The sequence below is a fragment of the Pinus tabuliformis genome, chromosome 8, assembly GCF_031772625.1.
Source record: "Pinus tabuliformis cultivar Carrire ecotype Pingquan chromosome 8, CPIR1, whole genome shotgun sequence".
NCBI classification, from domain to species: Eukaryota; Viridiplantae; Streptophyta; class Pinopsida; order Pinales; family Pinaceae; genus Pinus; species Pinus tabuliformis.
The window spans coordinates 908,970,119-908,993,280 of record NC_142294.1 but is presented as its reverse complement, the minus strand read 5'-3'; the positions used below and the strand labels follow the sequence as shown (position 1 = coordinate 908,993,280).

At 39.4% G+C, this 23,162-nt stretch overlaps 1 protein-coding gene across 3 annotated transcripts in view; it reads right to left on the bottom strand.

Moving 5' to 3' along the window:
• LOC149238482 (histone-lysine N-methyltransferase ASHH3-like) overlaps nt 1–23,162 on the bottom strand; it is a 482,839-nt gene that overhangs the window by 121,088 nt on the left and 338,589 nt on the right. For all 3 annotated transcript variants that reach the window (XM_089373045.1, XM_089373046.1, XM_089373047.1), the window contains exons 6-9: nt 18,652–18,730; nt 18,361–18,532; nt 18,115–18,195; nt 17,744–17,924 (exon numbers count right to left, since the gene is read on the bottom strand). In XM_089373045.1, the coding sequence (XP_089229171.1) occupies nt 17,744–17,924; nt 18,115–18,195; nt 18,361–18,532; nt 18,652–18,730 (513 nt within the window). The remainder of the gene's footprint in view (nt 1–17,743; nt 17,925–18,114; nt 18,196–18,360; nt 18,533–18,651; nt 18,731–23,162) is intronic.

Below are 23,162 nucleotides of genomic sequence, written 5' to 3'. Positions count from 1 at the left end.
TGAAAGTCAAAGGATGCCCTTGGAAATAGTTTCATTGCATAGATCTCTTCATTCTAAATCTAACGCAATTTGTATGGGTGAAAATGGACTTCGGATGAAAAAGTTATTGTAAAAAGAGATTTGCCCATTGTCCTTTGAAAAGGAGGCAATTTCTTACTAAATGGGACTTAAGGGAAAATGTGTTTTTAAACACAAAATTCCTTAAAGTTTATCGCATCACAACCTTTCATCGCATCAGAGAAAAGCCAAGCAGAGTGTTTAAAGGACCATGGCCTTAGGGAATTGCGATTAGCGATCAACACGATATAACGTGGACCATAGATAGGGTGCACAGATTAACGGTGGATATGATAATATCGCATCGTAGATTTCCAAGAGGAAGGGACCAAGACCTGCAACCATTGCGATTAACGATTGCGATGAAGCGGATCGAGGGATCGGCGACCAGCGATGTATATCGCATCAGAGCCATCCATTGGCGAAGGAACAGACCCCGAGCCATTGCGACTTGCGATATGCGATGTGCCAATAGCGCAATCGGCGATCGGGATCGCGGCAATACAAAAGGGTCTTTGACATGCAACAATGCGATGTGTGATCAGCGATAGCGATACACCGATGCGATCGGCGATTAGCGATCGGAACAAAGGCCTTATGCCATGCGATAGCGCCGATATCGGTGATCGGCAAATGGGAACGCAGCCATATAAAAGAGCCGTGCATTGCGACATGCAATAAAGACCGGACCCGATAGGATTATGGATGCGACTGCATAAAATTTGAGTTCTGATATAAGGCGTTTTGTTGGGATTCCTGTATATTCCTTTGTATTTCCGTTACAAACGAAATATGCGATATTTCACAGATTTTGTTTTGGAAAAAGATCGTCGATTCCTTTGTAACAGTCCCTATTCTAAAATCATTGTGCCATGCTATAAGCGGGCATTTTGTAACAAATGATGCGTTTTGAAACAATGATGCGTTTGTAACAGGAATGCATTATGTAACGCACAGAGCCACAGAGCCAGTGAGCCAGAGGGCCAAGCACAGAGCCACATAGCCAATGAGCCAGAGGGCCAAACACAGAGCCACAGAGCTGGTAAGCCAAAGGGCCAGTCGAAGAGACAGGGAGCAGAAGAAGTCGCAAAGCTGCAGAGGAATGATTGCACACAGAGGAACGGGCGTGGAAGCTGCAGAGTCGGAGGATTTCTAAAAGGCCAGAGAGCCAAGCGAAGAGGCTACTCTCCCTCCAAAGAGCTCTCAGAAGGACTCAGAAGCAAGAGCACAGAAGATAGAGCCAAAGAGCTTGAGTGTCGGAGAGCCAGACAGAGCTAAAAAAGCTTTAGCGTCGGAGAGCTAGAAAGCTAGAGAGCTTCAGAGCCAGAGGGCCGAGTAGAGGCAGAAGCCACTAGAGGTTGGAGACTTGACAGAGGCATAGCCACCAAAGGTTGGAGGCAAAGCCTTAGAGCCAAAGAGCTCAAAACAAACTTCTAAGAGCCATGAGTTGTAATGAAGTTGCAGAACAGCAAAGAGATCAAATGATCAAGCTGTCGCTGGTGTTTGATGTGTGCTGAAGACAAAAGAAGGAATTCCAAAGACAGCAAAAGAATTCTGAGGGAGTTGGTGCAAGCCAGGAGCTCAAGATAGCTCGGAGCATTGAATGAAAGAATCTAGTCCAGAGAAGCCTAGATCTGTCTGTAGAGTATGGATAGCCAGTGGGATAAGATGGTATTCTAAACCCATAGGTGCAGTTGTAAACCAATGGAGTTAAGTGTGGAACTTGTAAAAGAAGCATTACCATAATCCCAAAGAGCCTAGTCGAGTTGATTAGAGCTCAAGGACAAGTAGCCCAAGATATCAAGGTGAACTCCATATTATATTATTGTCTTATGTGTTTTTTTTTGTTGCATTTTACTATTATGTGTGTTTATATATCAGTCATAAGTAAATAAACTTAAGGCAATTAAACAGTTAAAGGCAAACACAAGCATACACCTATTTCAAGTGCTTATTTCGCAAATTATCAATCATAAGCATAGATCTTGGGAATATATATAACCTTTGGAGTGGGAGACATTCTTGTAAGCTGACAAGAAGCCTTTAGTGCCCCATTTCAGATCATCTAGCCTCTCAACTGCTGCACAGAGTCATGTTTCTCGATCCATGTCTTTGACCGTCAAATTCGTCAACCTTGTTGTCGTTCGAGCATTTCACTACAAGCTTTTGGAGGTTCTCCATTTTCGCTATCAAGTCTTTGGCCATTTAGGAAAAACAAAAAAAAATATATATATATATATATTAAAAAAAAATTATAAGAAAAAATTATATTTATTAGAAAAAAAATACAAAAAAAAAGGTCAAAAGAAAAGAGGGTTTAAAAAAAATTAAATAGAAAAACAAATAAAATAATAATAATAATAAAAAAAATGACTTACCTAGCCCCGCTGCAATTTGTAGCAGCAGTCGACAACCAGTTCACCACTGCCACTAATAGTCGACCGGCTCATAGCTGCAACACCAGTCGCTACCATCGGCGACACACCACCACCTCTCTTGCCCACTTGCAACCACTGCCACCGCCAGACAATCATCACCACTAGCCCGTCAATTCCGCTGCATAGCTACCAACACTCCAAATGCCACTGCAATCGCTCAATTGTTCGTACACCATCAAACCTTGAGGTTGCACTGATCTGTACCACCACTAGGCGCCTGCAGCCGCCACCACAGCAAGCAAAGTGGCCTGACCGCGGTTAACCCTTTCAACTGGTTTTTCACCACCATCACAACTACCTTTTCACCACCGCTGCCAACCTGCTTTTCGCGTCTTCTACACCAAGCTTACTGCCACACCACAACCCACAACAGACGTCGAGCCGCCAGTCATTGTCATTCATGACCAACCACATTTGCAGTTGTAGCCACAAACCTGTCTCCACCGTTCCGACTGAGCCACTGTAGATTTCCCGACCACATCTATTTCACTGGTCAAAGATACCTAACGACCAAATCTGAACAACGCTATCTAATAACTAATAACGAAAAGTCACATCTACTAATTCGTGCCCATTCAAAGTTATATAACCTTTTTATATATATATATATATATATATATATATTCATTATATAGTTCAAATATATATATTATATAGTTGAAATTATATAATTAATAATCATTATATAATAACTATATAATTCAATTATATATTTAATTATATAACCAAATATATATAGTTAAACTATTTATATAATAGTTAATAATTCTATTATTATTAACTGAAATTAATTAATACATAAGATATTACAACAAAATTTGGAAAAAATGGGGTCTAATTCGGAAATAAAAGAAAGAAGATTTCTAGAAACCTCACGCAATTATGCTTCTGTACTATTTAGAATTAAAGAGTCTATTGCAGGGAAAGATGTTACTATTGCTATCTCACCTGCCGAAGATAAAAATTATATAAAACCTAAAATCGCAAACCAAATAGTGATTCCTGAGTCAAATATAAACAAAAAATTAGATTGTTTTGGCAACAAAAAATATGACAGCCAATTTATAGTTAAACATTGGAAATTATACATTCATATCATAGTTCTCAGTTCAAACCCTATGGAGCGATCAAGGTGACATTTTTTAGGTTCACCCTGGCTGGAAACCCTAGGTTCCTTCATCATGAATACGAAAAAGAAGTACTTGACATTTTCATATAAAAAGAGAAAAATAACACTACAAGATGTTACCTTGAAGTCGAATTCAGTAACACCAGAAGACATACAAGATATTTCAAAAGTAATTTTTCAAGAAGGTAAAAAAGTACTACAAAATATGCAAAGAGAAGTTGATAAGATCACCACTAACAAAAATGAAGAAGTTTCTCATCTTAAAGACCATAGCAAAAAATTACTAACACAAATCAAGAAGCTTAATAAGGACAAGAAGTTGTTAAAAGACAATTTAGAACTTACTCAAGAAGTATCGAAGTCTCTAGTCGTAATAGTCTAGGTTGAATATAAGGGAACAAATACCGATTCAGTGAATGTCACAACTCAAGAAGAAGACAAGCAAGTTGAAGAAAATACACACTTAGATGTCGCATTTCCGATGATGAACATCCCAAGTGAAAGTTCTATAACCAACTCAACAACATCTTCACCAGAAGAAAATAAAAAAATTGCCACACACCTAATAAGGGAATGTCAAACCAAAAGAATTCCCTATCGGCATCCAAATCACGAGACTAGACAACTCAATCAATATGTATTTGTACCATTCAGAATAGAAACAACAAACTTATATTCCGAAGAACATTTAAGTAAGCTCAATCCAATCCTATGATGATAGTTCATTACAAAATTCCAGTGATCAGAATATTTCACAGAAGATTAATTTAGGATGGTCAGATCTATTTTCAGTCCGACAATTTTGTTTATCACTGAGAGGATCATATCAACTTGTATCAACAAAGATGACAGTTCCGAGAAGGGAAGACATTCGAATCCGAAAAAGAGATCAAGCCTTTTCATCAGCAAGCTTTGAGGATAAAATCTTTTTGAAGAGGAAGGCAATGTTATGAATAAAATATATATAAATAATATAAATGTAAATAATGATGATAATTGTAATAATGATTAGTTTATTAGTAGTTAGCATTGAAGAGGCATGTCTAAATGGAACATGACCTTGCATGAAGAGGTACCTGCCTAAGATATATAAGCAGGTCCACACTCTCATTTGTAACATCATCTTACTCATACATTTTAATATATATTCTTGTATCTTCAATGGAGATCTACATATTCCAAATCTTCTAGAGTATTTAACGACCAAAAGTCATATACGCAGCAGAAATCTTTAAAAGACTTCAAAGACGTAAATGTCCATTTTAAGACATATAACTGTATATTGAATTGATGTAAGATATGAGATATTTACAAATGAGAATGACGGTTTGCTTATATACCATAGGCAGGTGCCCTTTCATGAATGGTCATGTCTCTAAGACATGCCTCTTCATTATTAACTAACCATTAGTTAATTAATTATTATTTATTATTATTATATTTATATTTATATTTATTATTTTTATATGAATTATATTCACAGCATTGTCTCTCTCTTCAAGAAGCTTTGTCCTCAAAGCTTACTGAGAATATCTTTTCGCCTATGAACTTTCATCTTCATTGATACAAGATGATATGATACTCTGAGTGATAAACAAAATTGTCATACTGAGAACAGATCGGACCATCCTAAATTAATCTTCTACGAAATCTTCTGATCTTTGGAAATTTTTTATGAATAGTCATCATAGGACTAGATTCTGCAAACTTTAATATTCCTGGGAACATAAATTTGTTGTTTATGTTCTGAGTGATACTAGTACGTAGATTGATTAGAAAGTCTACTCTTGTGATTCAGATGTCAATAAATAGTTCTTCTGGGTGGACTTTCCCTTATCATGTTAGCAGTTGTTTCTTGATTTCCTTAAGGCGATGTTGTTGTTGAGTTGGCTACGAATCATCATTTGGAATGCCCATTGTTTGAACTACAACTTCTGCATGTGTCTTCACTTTAGTATGTTTATCCTCTACTTAAGTTACAATTTTGACTGGATTGGTATTTGTTTCTTTATCTTCAACTTGGACTGAAACAACTGGAGACTTCGATACTACTTCTTGAAGTTGTTTTAACTTGTCATTTAGTGATTTCTTGTCGCTTTTAAGCTTCTTTATGTAATGTCCCTTCCTAAATTATTTTGGAATAGGATTAATTTCTACATTTTGGGGGCAACTTTGGAGGAGATGGGGCCCATTCAATTTTATTTAGAAGACTTAGGAGTTAGAATTAGGTTATTTTGGTTTGTTAGTAGTGTGTGGGAAGCCACCACACTAGGAAATACACACTTCCTAAGCCAAAGGCTCGAAATGCATGATAAGGAAATTGAAGGCTTAGTGAGGGACCCACGAAGGAGGGAAAAGGCTCCACGAAATCTATAAAAGGAAGCACTCCTCATTTTAGCATCTTTGGCATATCGAATTTCTTCATTGTTGCTCGAGCTACTTAGCCAGGTCACTTGCTGTTTAGCAAGAGTTTTCCAAGCAGAGAACTCACCCTTTCTTCAGGGGACTTCGAGTGCCACCCTAGAGAGGTTCATCCATAATCTTCCGAAGGTGATTTTCAGTGTGGTTTCCAGCATTTGTATTCAGTATCTCTAGGTGGTGCGTATTTCTGGAGGACGCAATGGGAGAAACCGAGTTGAAATCTTTTGCATTCTTTAGGGGAGATTTTGTCAGGAAAAATCCGAAAGATACGCTCTGGTGATTTGTTGCCATTTGGGTGAATTTTTGCGCTGGAGGAGAGAGCTATCATTCAGTGGGGATTTTGCACTTCCTAGGTCGGTGCAAAAGGGAGAGATTGGGCACACATGGGAGGTGGAGACTCGTCCATTGAGGCTGAACCTCGTCGGGAGAAATAAGGGAATCATTAGTGGAAGTGATTGCTACATTTTCGGAGTCTTTGGGGAGGATTTTGTTGGTGTATTGGCAGGCAGTGTGTTTCAGCAGTTTTGGAGAGCGTAGGGCTTTTTGGGGATCGATTTTGGAAGGTCAAAACCAAGCCAAACCATTGGGTTTTTGTGGGTTTTCCCTGAGGAGCCTAGAAATAATTTTGTAGAATTTTCTAAGCACCGGAGGTGGAGTTTTCAGCCATATCTTTGTAGCAGACAGTGAAGAATTATTAGGGATTGTGCAGTGCAGCAATTGGTCAGTGGATTGTAACTCCAGCGTGTCATTACTTCACCTAGGCTTTGCTCCGCTTACTTTTGAGTCAAGCCCAGGTTCATTCTTTCCATATTTTGTACTCTTACACCAGTTTATAATAAAATGGCTCACCTGCTTCCATATTTCTGATTGTTATGGGTGTGTTCTAATTGTTTTGAAATTTCAGTGGTGAAAAATTGTTATTTTCTTACATATCACTGTTTTTCCTATTTTGGAACACTACAGTGGTATCAGAGCTCAGATCTTGGCTCAGACGTGGGGCATTTTCCTATAAGTGAGGAGGACCGACAGAACGTTACCTACATGAGGAAAAGGTACTGGAGCAGGGAGAGGGAGCTAGAGATCACTCGAGACATCGAGGACCATGGGAAGGCGATGGTAGGCAAAGACATGGGGGAGCCCAAGAGCAGAGAGGAGATTGCCTTTGACAATCTCTTGAAGGCTCTGAGTGACTTGGAAAAAGGGCAGAAGGAGATGTTAGATGAGATCAAAATGCAGAACCGCGAAGCACTCACCGGGATTTTCTATTTGGAGAGACTTCGGGAGCCTCTCAGCAGTTTGACCACCCTTCACCTGCTGAGCAACCACCATCCTCTAGTGGACCAACTAGAGCAATGCTACCTTCTTTCCTACCCTTGGCACAAGGTGAACTAGGAGGAGTTGATGATCAATCACCTATGGGAGAGCATTTCTGGGAGTGGCAGCCCATGGGAGCAAACATCAGAGAAGCACTATCTTACAAAACTTTTGCCAGCTCAAGAAGAATGAGTTGCAGCACACCATTGGGAAGATGTACTTCCCCACATATGATGGAACTACCAAGTGCACAGCACGTGCTTGGGTGGAGAAGTTGGACACCTCTTTCTAGCTCAACAGGATAACGAAGATAGAGGCCATTCAAATGGCCACTTTGCACAAGACTGGTGGTTTCATGGCTTGTCCACTCTAGGGCATGCTAGTGTGACCTCTTATGAGGATTTGACACAGAGAGTAGTGGAGTGTTTTGATCAGAGGGATCCGAAGGCTCACTTTAGGGAATTGACTCAGCTCCGGTAAATAGGACATCCAGAGCATTATATTTCAGAGTTCCTGACGGTTGCAGTCATGGTACCGGATTTGTCGAATGCTAGGCGAGTATACACATTTGTGGAGGGGCTGACGGAGCCACTGCATGGACTGGTGAAGTCACGCAGACCCTCTACTCTATTGGAGGTCGTGACTTGTACGAGAGACTTGCAGGGGGCATCCCCAAGACCCAGGCACCCTTTCCACCATGCACTCCCTACCCTCAGAAGGGGAGTGACACTAGAGCACCCCCAGCACAGAGAGCAGCCCAAGGGCGAGGGCAGCTGGACAATGAGACCAGGAGAGACCTCAGGAGGAGGAAGTTGTGTTTCACATGTCAGGAGCCATGGGCATCGGGCCATCAGTGCACAGCGGGCAAGGCCCATTATATCGAGGTCTTTTCTGACAGTGATCAGGAGGATGATGTGGAGTTGGAATTTTATGGGGGAGACAATGATGATTCGGCAAAGAGACCACCACCACCACATGGGGGAGCATCTTTTGCACCATCTGGGGGAGTCCTAGCCTCTTTGTGCGGGGTTCCCAAATTTTTGACCATGAGGATCAAAGGCACAGTGCAGGGACAACGTGTCTCAGTCTTAGTAGACAATGGGGCCACCCACAATTTTATTGATGCTCAGATGGTCCAGAGGAGAGGCATCACCACTGCAGAGTTTGAGGGGTTTTCAGTTCTAGTACCAGGAGACAGAACTATGCAGTGCACTCGATATGTTCTCGCTTTGACAGTGACCATGGGGAACTATTCAATGATAGATCATTTCTTTGTGGTGGACGTACCAGACACCAATGTGGTGATGGGTGTCCAATGGTTGTATTCCCTTGGCCGAGTTACCATCGACTGGAGGCAACTAGTGATGGAGTTTACCAGGTCAAATGGTAAACTAGTGGTTCTTCGAGGCATGCATTCATATCCTCCACAAATGGTTTCGGCCCACAAGATGGAGGCCGATTTGAGACATGGGGACATAGCATGGGCAATAGAGCTGAGGATTTCAGAGGCTAGGGGATGGGCCAAGCCACCACATCCAGACATACAGGCGATACTGGACAGATATCCGGTAGTTTTTGGAGATATACCACCAGGGCAGCCACCTGACAGGGGGTTTGAGCACACTATAGAGTTGGAGCCTGGTGTGCAGGCAGTCATTACTACACCCTATAGGCATCCGAAAGCCTATAAAGATGAGATTGAGAGGGCCATCAAGGAGTTATTAGCGTTGGGCCACATCAAACCGAGTTCCAGTCCATTCACTTCTTCAGTTGTGCTGGTGAAGAAGAAGTATGGGACTCTTCGCATGTGCATTAACTACAAGGTACTCAACAAGAAGACATTGAAGAACCGATATCCCATTCCGCGTATTGATGAGTTTATGGATGAGCTTAGAGGAGCCAAATACTCCTCTAAGATAGTTTTGTGGTCTGAGTATTATCAAATTCGGGTGAGAGAGAAGGATATTCTGAAGACAACTTTTAGATGTCAACATGGGCATTTTGAGTTCTTGGTCATGCCTTTTGGGTTGACCAACGCACCTACTACCTTTCATTCATGCACTAACCATGTGTTTAGAGGTCAACTAAGGAGATTTGTCCTGGTATTCTTTGATGATATCTTGATTTACAACAGGATGTGGGAGGATCACTTGCAGCATCTAGAGGTGGTGTTACGTATCTTGGAGGAGCAACAGTTCTATGCCAAGATATCCAAGTGTGAGTTTTGGCTGACGGAGATGCTCTACTTGGGACACATCATAGGCGTAGCTGGGGTCAAGGTGCACAAGAAGAAGATTAGGGCCATTCGAGATTGGCCAATGCCTAGAGATGTGACAACACTCAAAGGTTCTTGGGCATCTGTACTTACTACCGGAAGTTCGTTAAGGGCTTCTCACAGTTGGCAGGACCCCTCACCGATCTGACTAAGAAGGGGGCTTTTACATGAACAGATGGAGCTCAGACAACATTTGAATGCTTCCTGGACTTCACGCAACCCTTCACATTGGAGTGCGATGCATCGGGTGAGGGGATCTAAGAAGTTTTGTCCCAAGGTGGGCACCCCATTACTTTCAAGAGCCAGAAGCTCCTACCTCATGAGAGGTCGTATTCCATATACGACAAGGAGATGTTGGCCATAATGCATGCATTGGCCAAGTTTTGACAAGTATTTGGTGGGTAACTGATTTCGGGTGAAGACAGATCACAACAGTCTTCGCCACTTCATGGGGCAACAGGGCCTCAACGATAGACAACAAAGATGGTTTAGCAAGATGTAGGCCTATAATTTTGATATTGAGTATATGCGGGGGAAGCACAATGTGGTAGTCGATGCACTATCTAGGAGGCTCGCAGGACTTTCACTCATGAGCATTTGCCATGACTGGAAGGCACAACTATTAGTGGAGTACTCCAAGGATCGTCGGGCATGCGAGATCTTGGAGGGCAGTTATGCAGATGAGCGCTACAGGGTGATGGACGAGGTTATATACTACAAGGGGCGCATATTTTTAGTTTCGGGGTCACAGTTGAGGGAGCATATCCTTCGTGCAGCTCATGGTTCCCCTTTGTCTAGGCACCAAGGATTCGGAAAGACGTACATGACAGTGAGAGAGCGCTTCACCTGGAAGGGCCTCAAGGGGGACATATTGAGATATGTGCATGAGTGTGAGGCTTGTCAGAGGAACAAGGGGGAGTTGACCCATCCAGCAAGATTGTTGTAGCCTCTCCCCATTCATGAGGGGAAATGGGAGAGTATCTCTATGGACTTCATCACGGGGCTTCCCTCAGTGCATGGGAAGGATTGCATTTTTGTGGTGGTTGACTGGCTAACCAAGTTCGCACATTTCTTTGCCATTCTGACATGGTATTCAACTTCTCAGGTGGCAGAGTTGTTCTTTAGGGAGGTCTTCCATTGCACGGACTCCCTAAGACTATAGCCAGCAACCGGGATAGCTGATTTATGGGGGGATTTTGGCAGGAGCTTTTCAGGCTAGTGGGCATTGATCTCACCCTAAGCACTAGTTACCAGCCACAGACTGATGGCCAGACAGAGAGGGTAAATAAATGGCTAGAGGGTTATCTCAGGAACTATGTGACAGGGTAGCAAAGGGCATGGATTCGATGGCTGCACTTGGGAGAGTACTGCTACAACACCACACATCATATGTCCATTGGTATGACTCCTTTCCGTGCTCTATATGGTTATGATGCTTTATCTTTTGCTGACATTGTTTTTGGAGACAGTCGGGCCCCAAAGGCCAAAGATTGGATCCTAGAGAGCCAAGACATCCTCAAGGCTCTTAAGGATAATTTGCAGACAACTCAGAATCAGCAAAAGATATATGCTGACAGGCATCGGGTTGAGAGGCATTTTGAGGAAGGGGACTTGGTGTACCTTTGATTGCAGTTATACCGACAGTCCACTCTGAAACAGAAGGGGGCTGAAAAGCTGCAACCACGATTTTATGGGCCCTACAGGGTGATCAAGAGGGTTGGAGAGGTAGCTTATGAGTTGGAGCTACCGCCAGGGAGCAAGATCCACAATATTTTCCATGTTTCATGCCTCAAGAGAGTGTTGGGGCAACAGGTTACAGCAGTTGTGGAATTGCCTCCACTTGATGATGAGGGGCATCTGGTTTTGGAACCAGAAGCCATCTTGGAGACCAGGGAAAGGAAGCTCAAAAGCAGGATAATCAGAGAATACTTGGTGCATTGGAAGAGCTTGTCGGATGAGGATGCTACTTGGGAGGGCGAGCATATACTTGAGCATCCAGCATTGAAGTTGCTTGGGGACAAACAACATTTGGGAGGGGAGGACTGTAATGTCCCTTCCTAAATGATTTTTGAACAGGATTAATTTCTACATTTTGGGGCCAAGTTTAGAGGAGAGGGGGCCCATTCGATTTTATTTAGAAGACTTAGGAGTTAGAAGTAAGTTATTTTGGTTTCTTAGTAGCGTGTGGTGTGCCACCACACTAGGAAATATGCGCTCCCTAAGCCAATGGCTCGAAATGCATGAGAGGGGAATCGAAGGCTTAGAGAGGGACCCACGAATAGGGAAAAAGGCTCCACAAAATCTATTAAAGGAAGGGAGCACTCCTCATTTCAACATCTTTTGGCATATTGAATTTCTTCTTTGTTGTTCAAGCTGCTTAGCCGAGTCACTTGTTGTTTAGCAAAAATTTGCCAAGCGGAGAAGTCACCCCTTCTTCGGGGGGACTTCGAGTGTCACCCTAGAGAGGTTCATCCATAATCTTCTGGAGGTGATTTTCATTGTGGTTTCCAGCATTTGTGTTCAATATCTACAGGTGGTGCGTATTTCTGGAGGACGCAGTGGGAGAAACCGAGTTGAGATCTTTTGCATTCTTCAAGGGAGTTTTTCTCGAGAGAAATTTTGGAAGAGAAGCTCTGGTGATTTTCTACCATTTGGGTGAGTTTTTGGGCTAGAGGAGAGAGCTATCATTCAGTGGGGATTTTGCACTTCCTGGGCCAGCACAGAAGGAAGAGATTAGGCACACGTGGGAGGTGGAGACTCAACCATTGAGGCTGATCCTTGTCGGGAGAAATAAGGGAAGCATTAGTGGAGATGATTGCTACTTTTCCAGAGTGTTTGAGGAGGATTTTGCTGGTGTATTGGCAGGCAGTGTGCTTCAACAGTTTTGGAGGGCGTAGGGCCTTTTGGGGGTCAATTTTGGAAGGTCAAAACCAAGCCAAACCATTTCTGGGTTTTTGTGGGTTTTGCTTGAGGAGCCTAGAAATAATTTTGCAGAATTTTCTAAGCACCGAAGGTGGGGTTTTCAGCCATATCTTTGCAGCAAATAGTGTAGAATTACTGGGGACTGCGCAGTGCAGCAATTGGTCAGTTGATTGTAGCTCCGGGTTGTCATTGCTTCACTTGGGCTTTGCTCCGCTTGCCTTTGAGGCAAGCCTAGGTGCATTCCTTCCATATTTTGTACTCTTGCACTAGTTTATAATAAAATGGCTCAGTCGCTTCCATATTTCTGATTGTTATGGGTGTGTTATAATATTTTTGAAATTTCTGTGGTGAAAAATCATTATTTGCTTGCATATCACTGTTTTTCCTATTTTGGAACACTACACTTTATTTGCGTAAGGCTTGGTTATGATTCCTTAGATGTGAAAGTTCATAATTTTTTGAAACCTTGACTTTGTCCTTAGTATCTTTCTATTTATCTTTTAAATTTTTTATTTTCTCCAATAATTTTTTATTAAGAGTTTTTAGGCACAAAATTTCTTTTTCCTTTTATGATAGATTCTCCTTTAGTTGCTTATCAAAAATTTCATTTTCTTGTTTTAGTCTTTGTCTTTTAACCTTGGACTTTTTTATATGTTAAAGTAATTTCTCAATGTGGTCCCTTAGATGCCAAATTTCTTTGTTGCTTTCTGTTGATTTTGCATGAAACTGATCTTCGAGATCTTTATATTTATTTTCTGATGCTTCATTCTTTTGTTGAAGTTTTGCAATTTTTTTTTTTTTATATTTTTATTTCTGTCTAGGTATTACCTTGATAATCTTCCAAAGTAAACAATATTCGACATTTTGGACAAGGTATTGTGCGATTTTTAAAAATCGATAAATACTGATCTTCTATTCGACAAAATAGACATCTGGTCCAAAACGTAGAATTATATATGGAATCCTTAGTTTCTTTGTTCATTTTCAAATTAAACTCCATTGCTCGACCTTAGGGTTTTGTGGTAACCCTTTTATTATTTTCTTCTTTATTATCTTTGTCAAACTTCACTTCTTCACTTCTTGTACCACAATATTTAAACTTGAATGAATATTGCTCTTTTTAATACTTTTATAAAAGTATTGTTTTATAAAAAAAATTAATAATATTTGTATTTATTTAATTCTCAATAATTGTTTTTTCGTTCTCTTAAACTCTCTTCTTTTTCTTAACTTTCTTTTCTTTTTTTACTTTATTTTTATTTTTTCCATATATATTTATAATTTATTATTTTCTTTTTGAAAAGTTACAACCCTAGTGAAACGTAGCTATTCATTTCTTTGGGGTTTAATATAAAATATATGTCCACTTATGTGTCTTTGACTCGGTTAATTTTCTCCACATAAAAGTAAAACTTACCATTCACATAAAGAGATTTTGTATTCCTTTTGTTCTTCTTTTACCTTGAAAATACCATGGGTTGGTTTCTTGTAAACTACTTAATGAAGAATCAGGTTAATCTTATATACTCTTCCTTCTCTTACGTATAGTTTTAAAGATATTTGAAAAGAGTCACTTTTGACTTTATCATGCACTCTTTATCAATAATGTAGAACCTTTTTATATATATGAATGTTCTCCTTCAAAATTTACATCGGACTATTTTTTTTTAATAGTATATTTTTTATATGATTTTTTTCTTTAAATTTTTTTTTTAAATCTTTATATGTGCTTTTATTTCTTTTCTCTTTTTTTTCTTTGGCAATCCTTTTTTTTCTTTTTTATTTTGTTTAATGGTCAAAGCCTGAATGACGAAACTGACGAAATAGAGAAACTCCAACTTTGTGTAGCGAAACGCTTCAATTGTGATGACAACAGGCTTGACGAAGGATCAATGTTTTTAAAACCAAAATCGGTGACTAGACCGGTCCACCTAATGAACCGGTTTACCGACTGGAACTGGTCTAACAGGGACTGGTTTGGTCTAAACGAACTAGTTTTAGAAAAATACATTAAATAATTAATTTTTAATGAAACAAAACTATTATTAAGATTTAAAACCATGATTCCAAGCCAATAGAGACAAAATATGCAAAGTTTGCTCATTTATATACCATGTAAAGGTGAATATATCATAATGGCACCATGTGCAATACATATCATCAACAAAATAACAAAATACATAATCAATGAGGCTCTAAATGGCCTATAAAGTCCAAAAACAATGTTGCAAGCTATGAGGCCATTGGCTACTACAAGTCTACAGTGTACACATGATCAATCATCAAGTTCATCATCACTACTAGCCACGGGATCATCATCAAGAGCTACATAGACATCATCTAGCTCAGAGTCTAAGGATGTCTCAGCCTGATCTGCAACCTCAGTAGCAATGCCACCAATAACAATAGAAGTGGACGTAATGGAAGCACGAGTTTGCCGACCTACACGACTAGTGCCTTTCATTGGTTCTTTTCCTTTCCTTGATGCCGCTACTGATCCCGGTTTTGATGCCACCACAAAATCTGCTTCATCCCCCGCTAAAACCATGTCAATATCAAAATCTGCCTCAAACACAGGATCTTCAGTCTCCTCCACCCATTCTGATGTTGGATCAATATCATCTAACACAAGGGGTTCTAGATCAGGGTTTTTTTCATCATTTGGTTCCTCCTCAGTCGAAGGTTGTATTGCACGAGAACAAGATCATTTAACTGTTTTTGCTCCAAACGGTTTCTCTTCTTCGTGTATATGCACTCAAAAACAGACCAATTGCGCTCACAACCTTAAGCACTGCAAGTTTGACTGAGGACTCTAATTGCAAACCTTTGCAATTGAGGACACTGGCCACCAAATGACTCCCACAAACTCACAAACACTCATAATCACTCCAAATCAGATGTGTGAGACAAATGAGAGGGAGAGGGGCCTCTTGAAGGCTTGGAGAGGGTGTTTTTGGAGGGAAAACACCCTTACTTTCCCTCCAAAACCCCTAAACCTCATTGGAAAAGCCACTCTGTGGGTCCTCGGTGGGCATGGCAGGTAATCGGCCGGTTTAGGACAAAATCGACCAGTTTGCTACAAACCGACCAATTCTATCCTAAACCGGCCGGTTAGGGTCAAAATCTCGCCAAACAGCGTCCTTAACTAGGTTTTTGCTCCAGTTCCAACCAGTGGCCCTGCTGACCGGCCAGTTAGACCGATAACCGGTTAGCTAGGCCGGTTTTAAAAACCATGCGAAGGATTAATGGCCAAAGGCTAGATCACACTGGTTCTCTTCAGCAGTTGAATGTCCAGAGGATCGAACAACTCTAATACCAATGTAACAACCAAAAATCGTATACACAGCGAAAATCTTTAAAATACTTCAAATACGTAAATGTCCATTGTAAGACATGTAACTGTATATTGAATATATGTAAGATATGAGATATTTAAAAATAGAATGAGGGTCTGCTTATATACCCTAGGCAGGTGCCATTTCATGAATGGTCATGTCTCTAAGACATACCTCTTCACTACTAACTAACTAACCATTAGTTAATTAATCATTATTTATTATTATTATATTTATATTTATATTTATTATTTTTATATGAATTATATTCATAACATGAAACCCCATTGCTAGTGTCTCCCCCTATGCCTTTGCTATCATTGTAAATTGCACTCACTGAGTATGTTGTGTATCTTCAACTGACCCATCGATTTTCTCTTAGAATCTCTCGTTGAACAACCAACGGCCATGATCTAATCACAATCGATGGCTAAGATCATCTTGACCCCATCAAGTGACTTCTGAAAATCTCTAGAGAAAAATCGATTTTCCTCAATTAATCTGATTTAATTAACCAATTTTCCTAAGTTAGACTTAGGAAAATATTTAATAATTGGCTAATTAATCTAATTGAGGCATTTTCCTATGAAACTTTTTTAGGGTATTGGAGAAAATGTGTTCCTTAGCCTCATAGACACCATAGAGAATAGAACTCTCGTCTGCTGTTACCAAAAACTAACGATCATGAGGTAAAGCATGTGGCCTAAACTTGGAACCGTAGAGCCACTCCTCAAGAAGGCACCAACTGAGCTTGCCAACAAACTTGCAAGCAATTGAAGAATATTTTATGGATGCAAATCTACAAGATGACAATAATAACATCAAGGATGAACCAATATCAAGTCCTCAGAGTGATGCCAATGTCTTCCAATGCACAATAGGCAATGAGCATTCATCTGTTCTAAATGCTAGGGATTGACTAACTTTTTATTGTTTTGTGGTCACAAACAAGGAAGACTCATCCTATGTCTATGTCGATCATGGCCTCTATATGTGTCATTCTATAGACTAGAAGAGACAAAAGGAGCATGACATTGAACCCTAGGTTTCATCCCAGATAATCCTTGCTGTCATCAATCACTGGTGTTAGATTTTTGTAGCCAACAGCTCTGCTTCCTCCCATTATCATTTACATTGCTATTGTCTCCCTTCATGTTGTCTCATATCTGTATGCCATAGGCATTTCCTTCTATTCCATTCCCTTCAACATTGTCCAACTCCTCAAATCTAATCACCACACGCATATCCATGCACTTTTCTCACTCAGGTATCCATGGTGGTTTCCTCACCCTAGGCGTTTCCCATCCTCAAGCAGTAATGTACTTATTTTGTTTCTCCCTCTTCATTTTATGCAGAAATATGACTATTTGATGTTGTTGTTGCTTCAGATTTTTAACAAAATGAATATATATACACACTTCATTAAGTTTACTAATATTTTCCCTATTATTTCAAATATGTTTCTGGACCCTTTGTGATACATCCCAAAACAATATTTTCCACATTGATTTGCAGCATTCCATTCACTAAATAAATTCTCACTGTTGTTTGGTAGAAAAGGGATTCCAAGTTTGTTGCAGTTGATTGATAAAACCCACAGGCAATGTTCAATATATTGGATATTATGTCTAGACAGCAGGCTAGCTTACAGTGAAATTTACTCAAACATATAACTGTAGTATAGTAACAAATCCATAGAATTCCAAGATCTTGTACAGCGCATGCCAAAGTACAATGTCTGTAATTTGATCAAGCTACATCATGGTTAACATCCAACAAAATTATGGAAGTTACTAGGAAGTACTAACTGTACTGCACACATAATCGAAATTTTGGAATGGGGACAACTTACTGGATTAACATCCGCAGATGAATGCGAAACCTTCATGGTCATTGGAGGAATAGTCTCTTGGATCACAACTTTGATAGCTTCATCTGAAGAAGCATGTTTACCACGGTTTGCGCCTAGCAAAAGCTTACAATTTGGTTCTCCGCAATAGCACGGTTGATCAGTGCTGCCAAAGTGGGTCCACCTGGGGCAGATCAATGTAAAGAACATTCAGAACTAATAAAACATAAAAATGCTATATGAGAATAACTCCTCATAACTCTCTTGACAAGTATGGAGGAAAATGAAAGAAAATAAAAATGCATTAAAAAATAAAGTGCTTTATACTAAGTGCCAGTCCATAGTCCCGAAGCGTATACATAAAATGTACATACCGGTAATCGTATGTTATGAATTCTCCTTTCTTTATATTCTTCATAGCAAACACCGCAGCTCTGGTCTCCCAGTCATTTTTCCTGAAATAATAGTTGCGTGGAATAATTTTCGTAATACGATCAATTAATTAAGGTGATGTAAATAAATGATGACTGCTATGGATTAAATGGTAGTGTAGGCTGGCCCCGGCCTAAGAACAACTGAGTAGGTATTTAATGAAAGAGAAATCCATAGTAAGTACGAACCATTTTTGAAGAGTGGTATTTGGTAGGCAACTATGATTGATAAATCGTGACTTATTTCCTTTGTAGGTCGCATCAATGAACGTTTTAGAATTCATCTGCACTATATAGAAATTTGTTTCACCTTTTTCCTTCATCTTGCATAGCCTTTCTCCACATGTTTTGATATCAATTACTTGATTTGAACAGAAGTTCAACCATCAAATTAGTCAGTGATCATTTACCTACTAAAATGGCCACAACCAGAAGAAACAGCCATAAGATGCAACAATATAAGAACTAGGAAATTATTACCTTCTCCAACATATTCTATCAAGAATTCTCCAGCCATAATATCTTCGCCGGCCTTCACTCCCCAGCCACATTTCTCAGTCTAGAAGTAGGGGCAAATATGTTAACATTAAACACATGAGGATCTTAAATATTTTTTTATGGCTACGATGCCGGTAAGCAAAATAAAAAATCTGTTCGTTGGATTTAAAATCATTCATGGCATACTAAATTATTGAGCGTACTAAAATAACTCATCGCAATAATGTTAATTGAGCTCTTTTACTCTTTTATAAAGCAAAGTTCATGAATTGCAAATTGCAAATAGCGATTTAGTTGACTAAGTTGACTAGCTGAAAAACAACAATCTATATTCAATAACAACTAAAAATTTCTTTTGTTAGAATATTTATGATTATTGTCTTAATTGTTGATTCTATGTCTACTGTCCATCTTGAGGGACATTATGGCATGTCTGAGGTCCATGTTGATATGTTTTATGTCATGTAAATAGCAATAGACTGGTAGAATATAAGTTAATTCAAGAAGCTCTCTTATTGAAAACAGTCCCACTGGTAGTATGATGTCGCGAAAGCATCAGCAGATAGTAAAAAATCCACTTGACAGGAAGTTCGGCCCACCTTTTTTCCCCCTTTTCCATCACATATTACTTCAAGGAACAAAGAGTTGGATCGTGGAACAAAGAATTACATCACGAAAAAATTGAGCTGTTGAGACACACTTGTAAACTACCTATGTCTTTACATAAATATTTTTCAACATCAATGTAAACATTAATCTACATAGTTATAGACCTCCATTAGCACTTTTTCTGGAGATTATCCATCCTTGGATGCTTTTGTATACTGTTTTCAGATCTTAGTTTTATCTCAAAATATGATTTTTTCTTTTTCAGGCCAGACCATTTGTGTTTTATGGTAATTTTAATGATTCTGCTGGTTTTAGGCTGTAGTATTGCAAGTTAAATTTCATATCAGAACAAACTTGTTATAAATCAATAGGTTATAACATCCATCTGCAAAGATCATTTATGCAAGCGTAGCAAGAAAAGAAAGCAATAGATCTGTCTTTTCTGACTTTTTGAAGAAATAAGTTAACAGTCCTAATAATTTACAGAAGATGTTATAAAAAGTGGCCCTAGGTAGAAAATTTCCCTGCAAAACTGTTCAAACTTCCGAACCATATGAGAGCAATAAAATTGCTCAGGGAACTACTAGAAACAAGGCAGAAGCAGATAAATGTTCTTTCATTTTTAACAGAATGGCAGCAAGACCAAGGATGGAAACCAGAATCAACAACAAGCAATAAATCCAAGCATAGACCTTTAACAAATGAATACAGCATGACAAAGTCAAACATGCATATTGGTCAAGGATGGAAACCAGAATCAACAACAAGCAATAAATCCAAGCATAGACCTTTAACAAATGAATACAGCATGACAAAGTCAAACATGCATATTGGTCAAACCAGTGTTGCAGGAAATGTCACCCCCGATCAAAACCCTGATCTGCGATCCGTATAGATGCGTGGGGGAAGCGCCATCCAAAACGTGTTTCGGAAAAAACGAAACGTGTTTCCGGCTAATAAACATGCTTCCCTGAAATTTCAGGAAGCGTGTGACCGAAACGCGTTTCGGTTTTTCTGAAACGCGTTTCGGACGGCGCTTCGACCGTACGAAGCGTACAGATCGCGAGCTTCCTCCATGTTTTTTTTTGTATGAATTTTTTGAGCAATTCCAAGATGATGATGATCGTGTTGAGATGCCACCCCCATCAGGGCCCTTGGTTCCTAGGTTCCATGGTTCAACACCAACAGTAGGGGGTTCGTCTTCATCATATTTAGTGCTACAACTTCCACAGGCACCATCTTCTTCATTGCCACCACATGGAGGTCCGCCACCACGTTCTCTTCATGGTGGAAGGAGGAGAGATTAGTAGATATATTCACAATTTACTACTTTTGTCATAGGTTAATCATTAGACTTGTAGGCTTGTGAATTTGAACCTTTTTGGCTTGGCGGTGACCAAGTGACCTATTTTGTAAACATTATTATTTGAATTTTGGACATGACAAATGTTGATAGTTGCTCACTTGCTAGATAAATCATAATATGCTCTATGTTTTATGTTTTATAATATGCTTAAAAATTTGATGTATGTTTGTAATTTCTAGAATATAGATGGTTGATGCTCGAATAATTAATCATTGATGTACATACTACATACTAGTAACTACAATGGAATCATGGATGCCATATCTATCTTGATTTATGCAAAAATATGCATGTTTTCATGTCTTCCACAACTAATTTGGTATTTGGAATGTTTGTTTTGAATATAAATGCAAAAAAAATATATATATATATATATATATATATATAGCAGATGCTTCGCTTCCTACATTTTTGGAAAATGATGCTTCCGCGTCCCTGCTTCCAGAAAACGTCCCCGCTTCGTGCAACATTGGGTCAAACATGACCTCTCACTTCTAACTTCATACACCAGCATAACCCCTAAATGGGGAAATCGGAATGACAAAGTAATTCAAGGGATGTTTTCATACTAATCTTGGTAATACAAACTGGAACCCCTCATATTGACATGAGTGGTAAAAGACTTGTGCAGATTGATGGGATGATCCTATCCGTCCAAGGGTTGGGATGTGGGAGGAGGTTGCTTCAATGATACATCATGGAGATTACATGGTCATGTTCTAGTCAATTTTGCCTTGAGCCCACATCCTCTAGCATGGTGGTGTACTTGACTAGTTTGCCTTGTTTTACTCATCTCTCATCACATCTCATCATTTCACCTAAGTAATTTGCTTGTAACAACTTGTTACCACCCTTTTCCCAGGTGCAACCTGTTGACCACTACGTGTCAACTTCCCATAGCAGTACACCCCCTTTTTCGCAAAAGGGATAGCGCTTAATCGACATGTCCGTGCCATTTGACAGTCATCGTCGACTTGATCATATTTGTTGTAAACCCAATCTGCATGTGTGAATTGTAAATAATCTTAGTAGATCTGAATCATGTATGTAAATTGCCTAGGTGGACCTAATTTTCTAGTGATAATCTACGTTCTGGAAGGTTTTTTGTCTCACCGATCCATGATCGGAAGAGTTTTCCTTCAGCCTAATCCCAAAGCCGGAATGAATTTTGTCATTAGAACCTTAGAGGAATCCTAGTGTGTTAATCTGCTAGATTATAGTTGTGTCGCAGAACTGGGTGGTTTATGAGGGTCTATGTCAAATGGGTTTTCCCCCTTGAGATGTAAAGTTGTAAAAGTCATGATGTAAAGTGTCTTGAGGGTTAGAAAATGTTTTAATCCCCTCATAAGTCCTAAGTCCTAGGTCCTAGGTGATTTTCCCAAAGGCTAAGTTCGAGAATCCATTTAAAAATAAATTAAAAATTTGAAAAAATAAAAAACAATAAAAACTTACAAATAATAAAATAATAATATTTTTGATTAAATAAATGCAGAATTTCAATTTTTAATGCATTAAAAAATTCGACGGATGAGATTAAGAGATATGTTGATCCTCATCGACGGTCGAGATCATTTTGACGTGGATCACTCGAACTAGCTGTTGGGAATTTATCCTTTAAATAGGGTGCTAGGGGTCATTTGAGATCATTCAATCTGTGAGTCTTGTGTTGAAGAAATCTCTCTTGTAAACTTTTTCTGGTGCTAATAAAGAAAGACTTTGGGGTTGAAATCTTGCTAGTGTTACTCTCCTGAAGTGCTGTGAACTGTTTTATTTTCTGCATATTTTTATTTTTCAGCCATTAGTAATAGCTTGATTTAGAGTATTGCTGAACACAGGTATCTTGTTCACTTACTAGGGTTTGAATGGTAATAAGATTTCTGAAATAATGGCAAGTATCTCCATCGTATCTGGAATCTAGTACTGTTTTTCTCTCTTTATTGATGGTTGAAGTGAGCTGTGCAGGAAACCCTTATTGAGAAAATCAGTGGGCGTTTGGGGAAGTTCTCCGCTGAACCAACCAACTCCCGCAAAGCACTCTCTTGTAGAGCACAGCCAGTTTTGATTCTGGGTTTATCATTTAGAGTTTGTTTCTAAGTTGCATGAGAGTTTTTCTGAAGCATTTCATAGCAAACCTGAAGTTCTGAAAATATTATTGATGATAACTGACAAATCTCGCTGTTGTAGAGCTATAATTCTGTAAATATTGTAATTTTTTACCAGTTTGCAGGGTTTTAGTTTTAATATTTGCATACATTCTCCGGGTGCTTGTCTTCCATTACAGGTTGCAGGGTTTTCTGAAGATTTCCGAGGGTCTATCTAAACTATTTTGTTGTCTAAGGGTTTCAAATATCAGTTGCTTTTCAGATCTAAAGGGTTTCAATTGTATTATGGGAAGAAATTTCTCGAAAATTTTTGTGACCTGGGCAAAGCCCTTGCCGCTTGGCTAGCTGCCTGTTCGCTGCATGCAAAAAAAGAATAAAAATAAATCGCCGCTTTCAAATTCCCCTCCCACACAGTG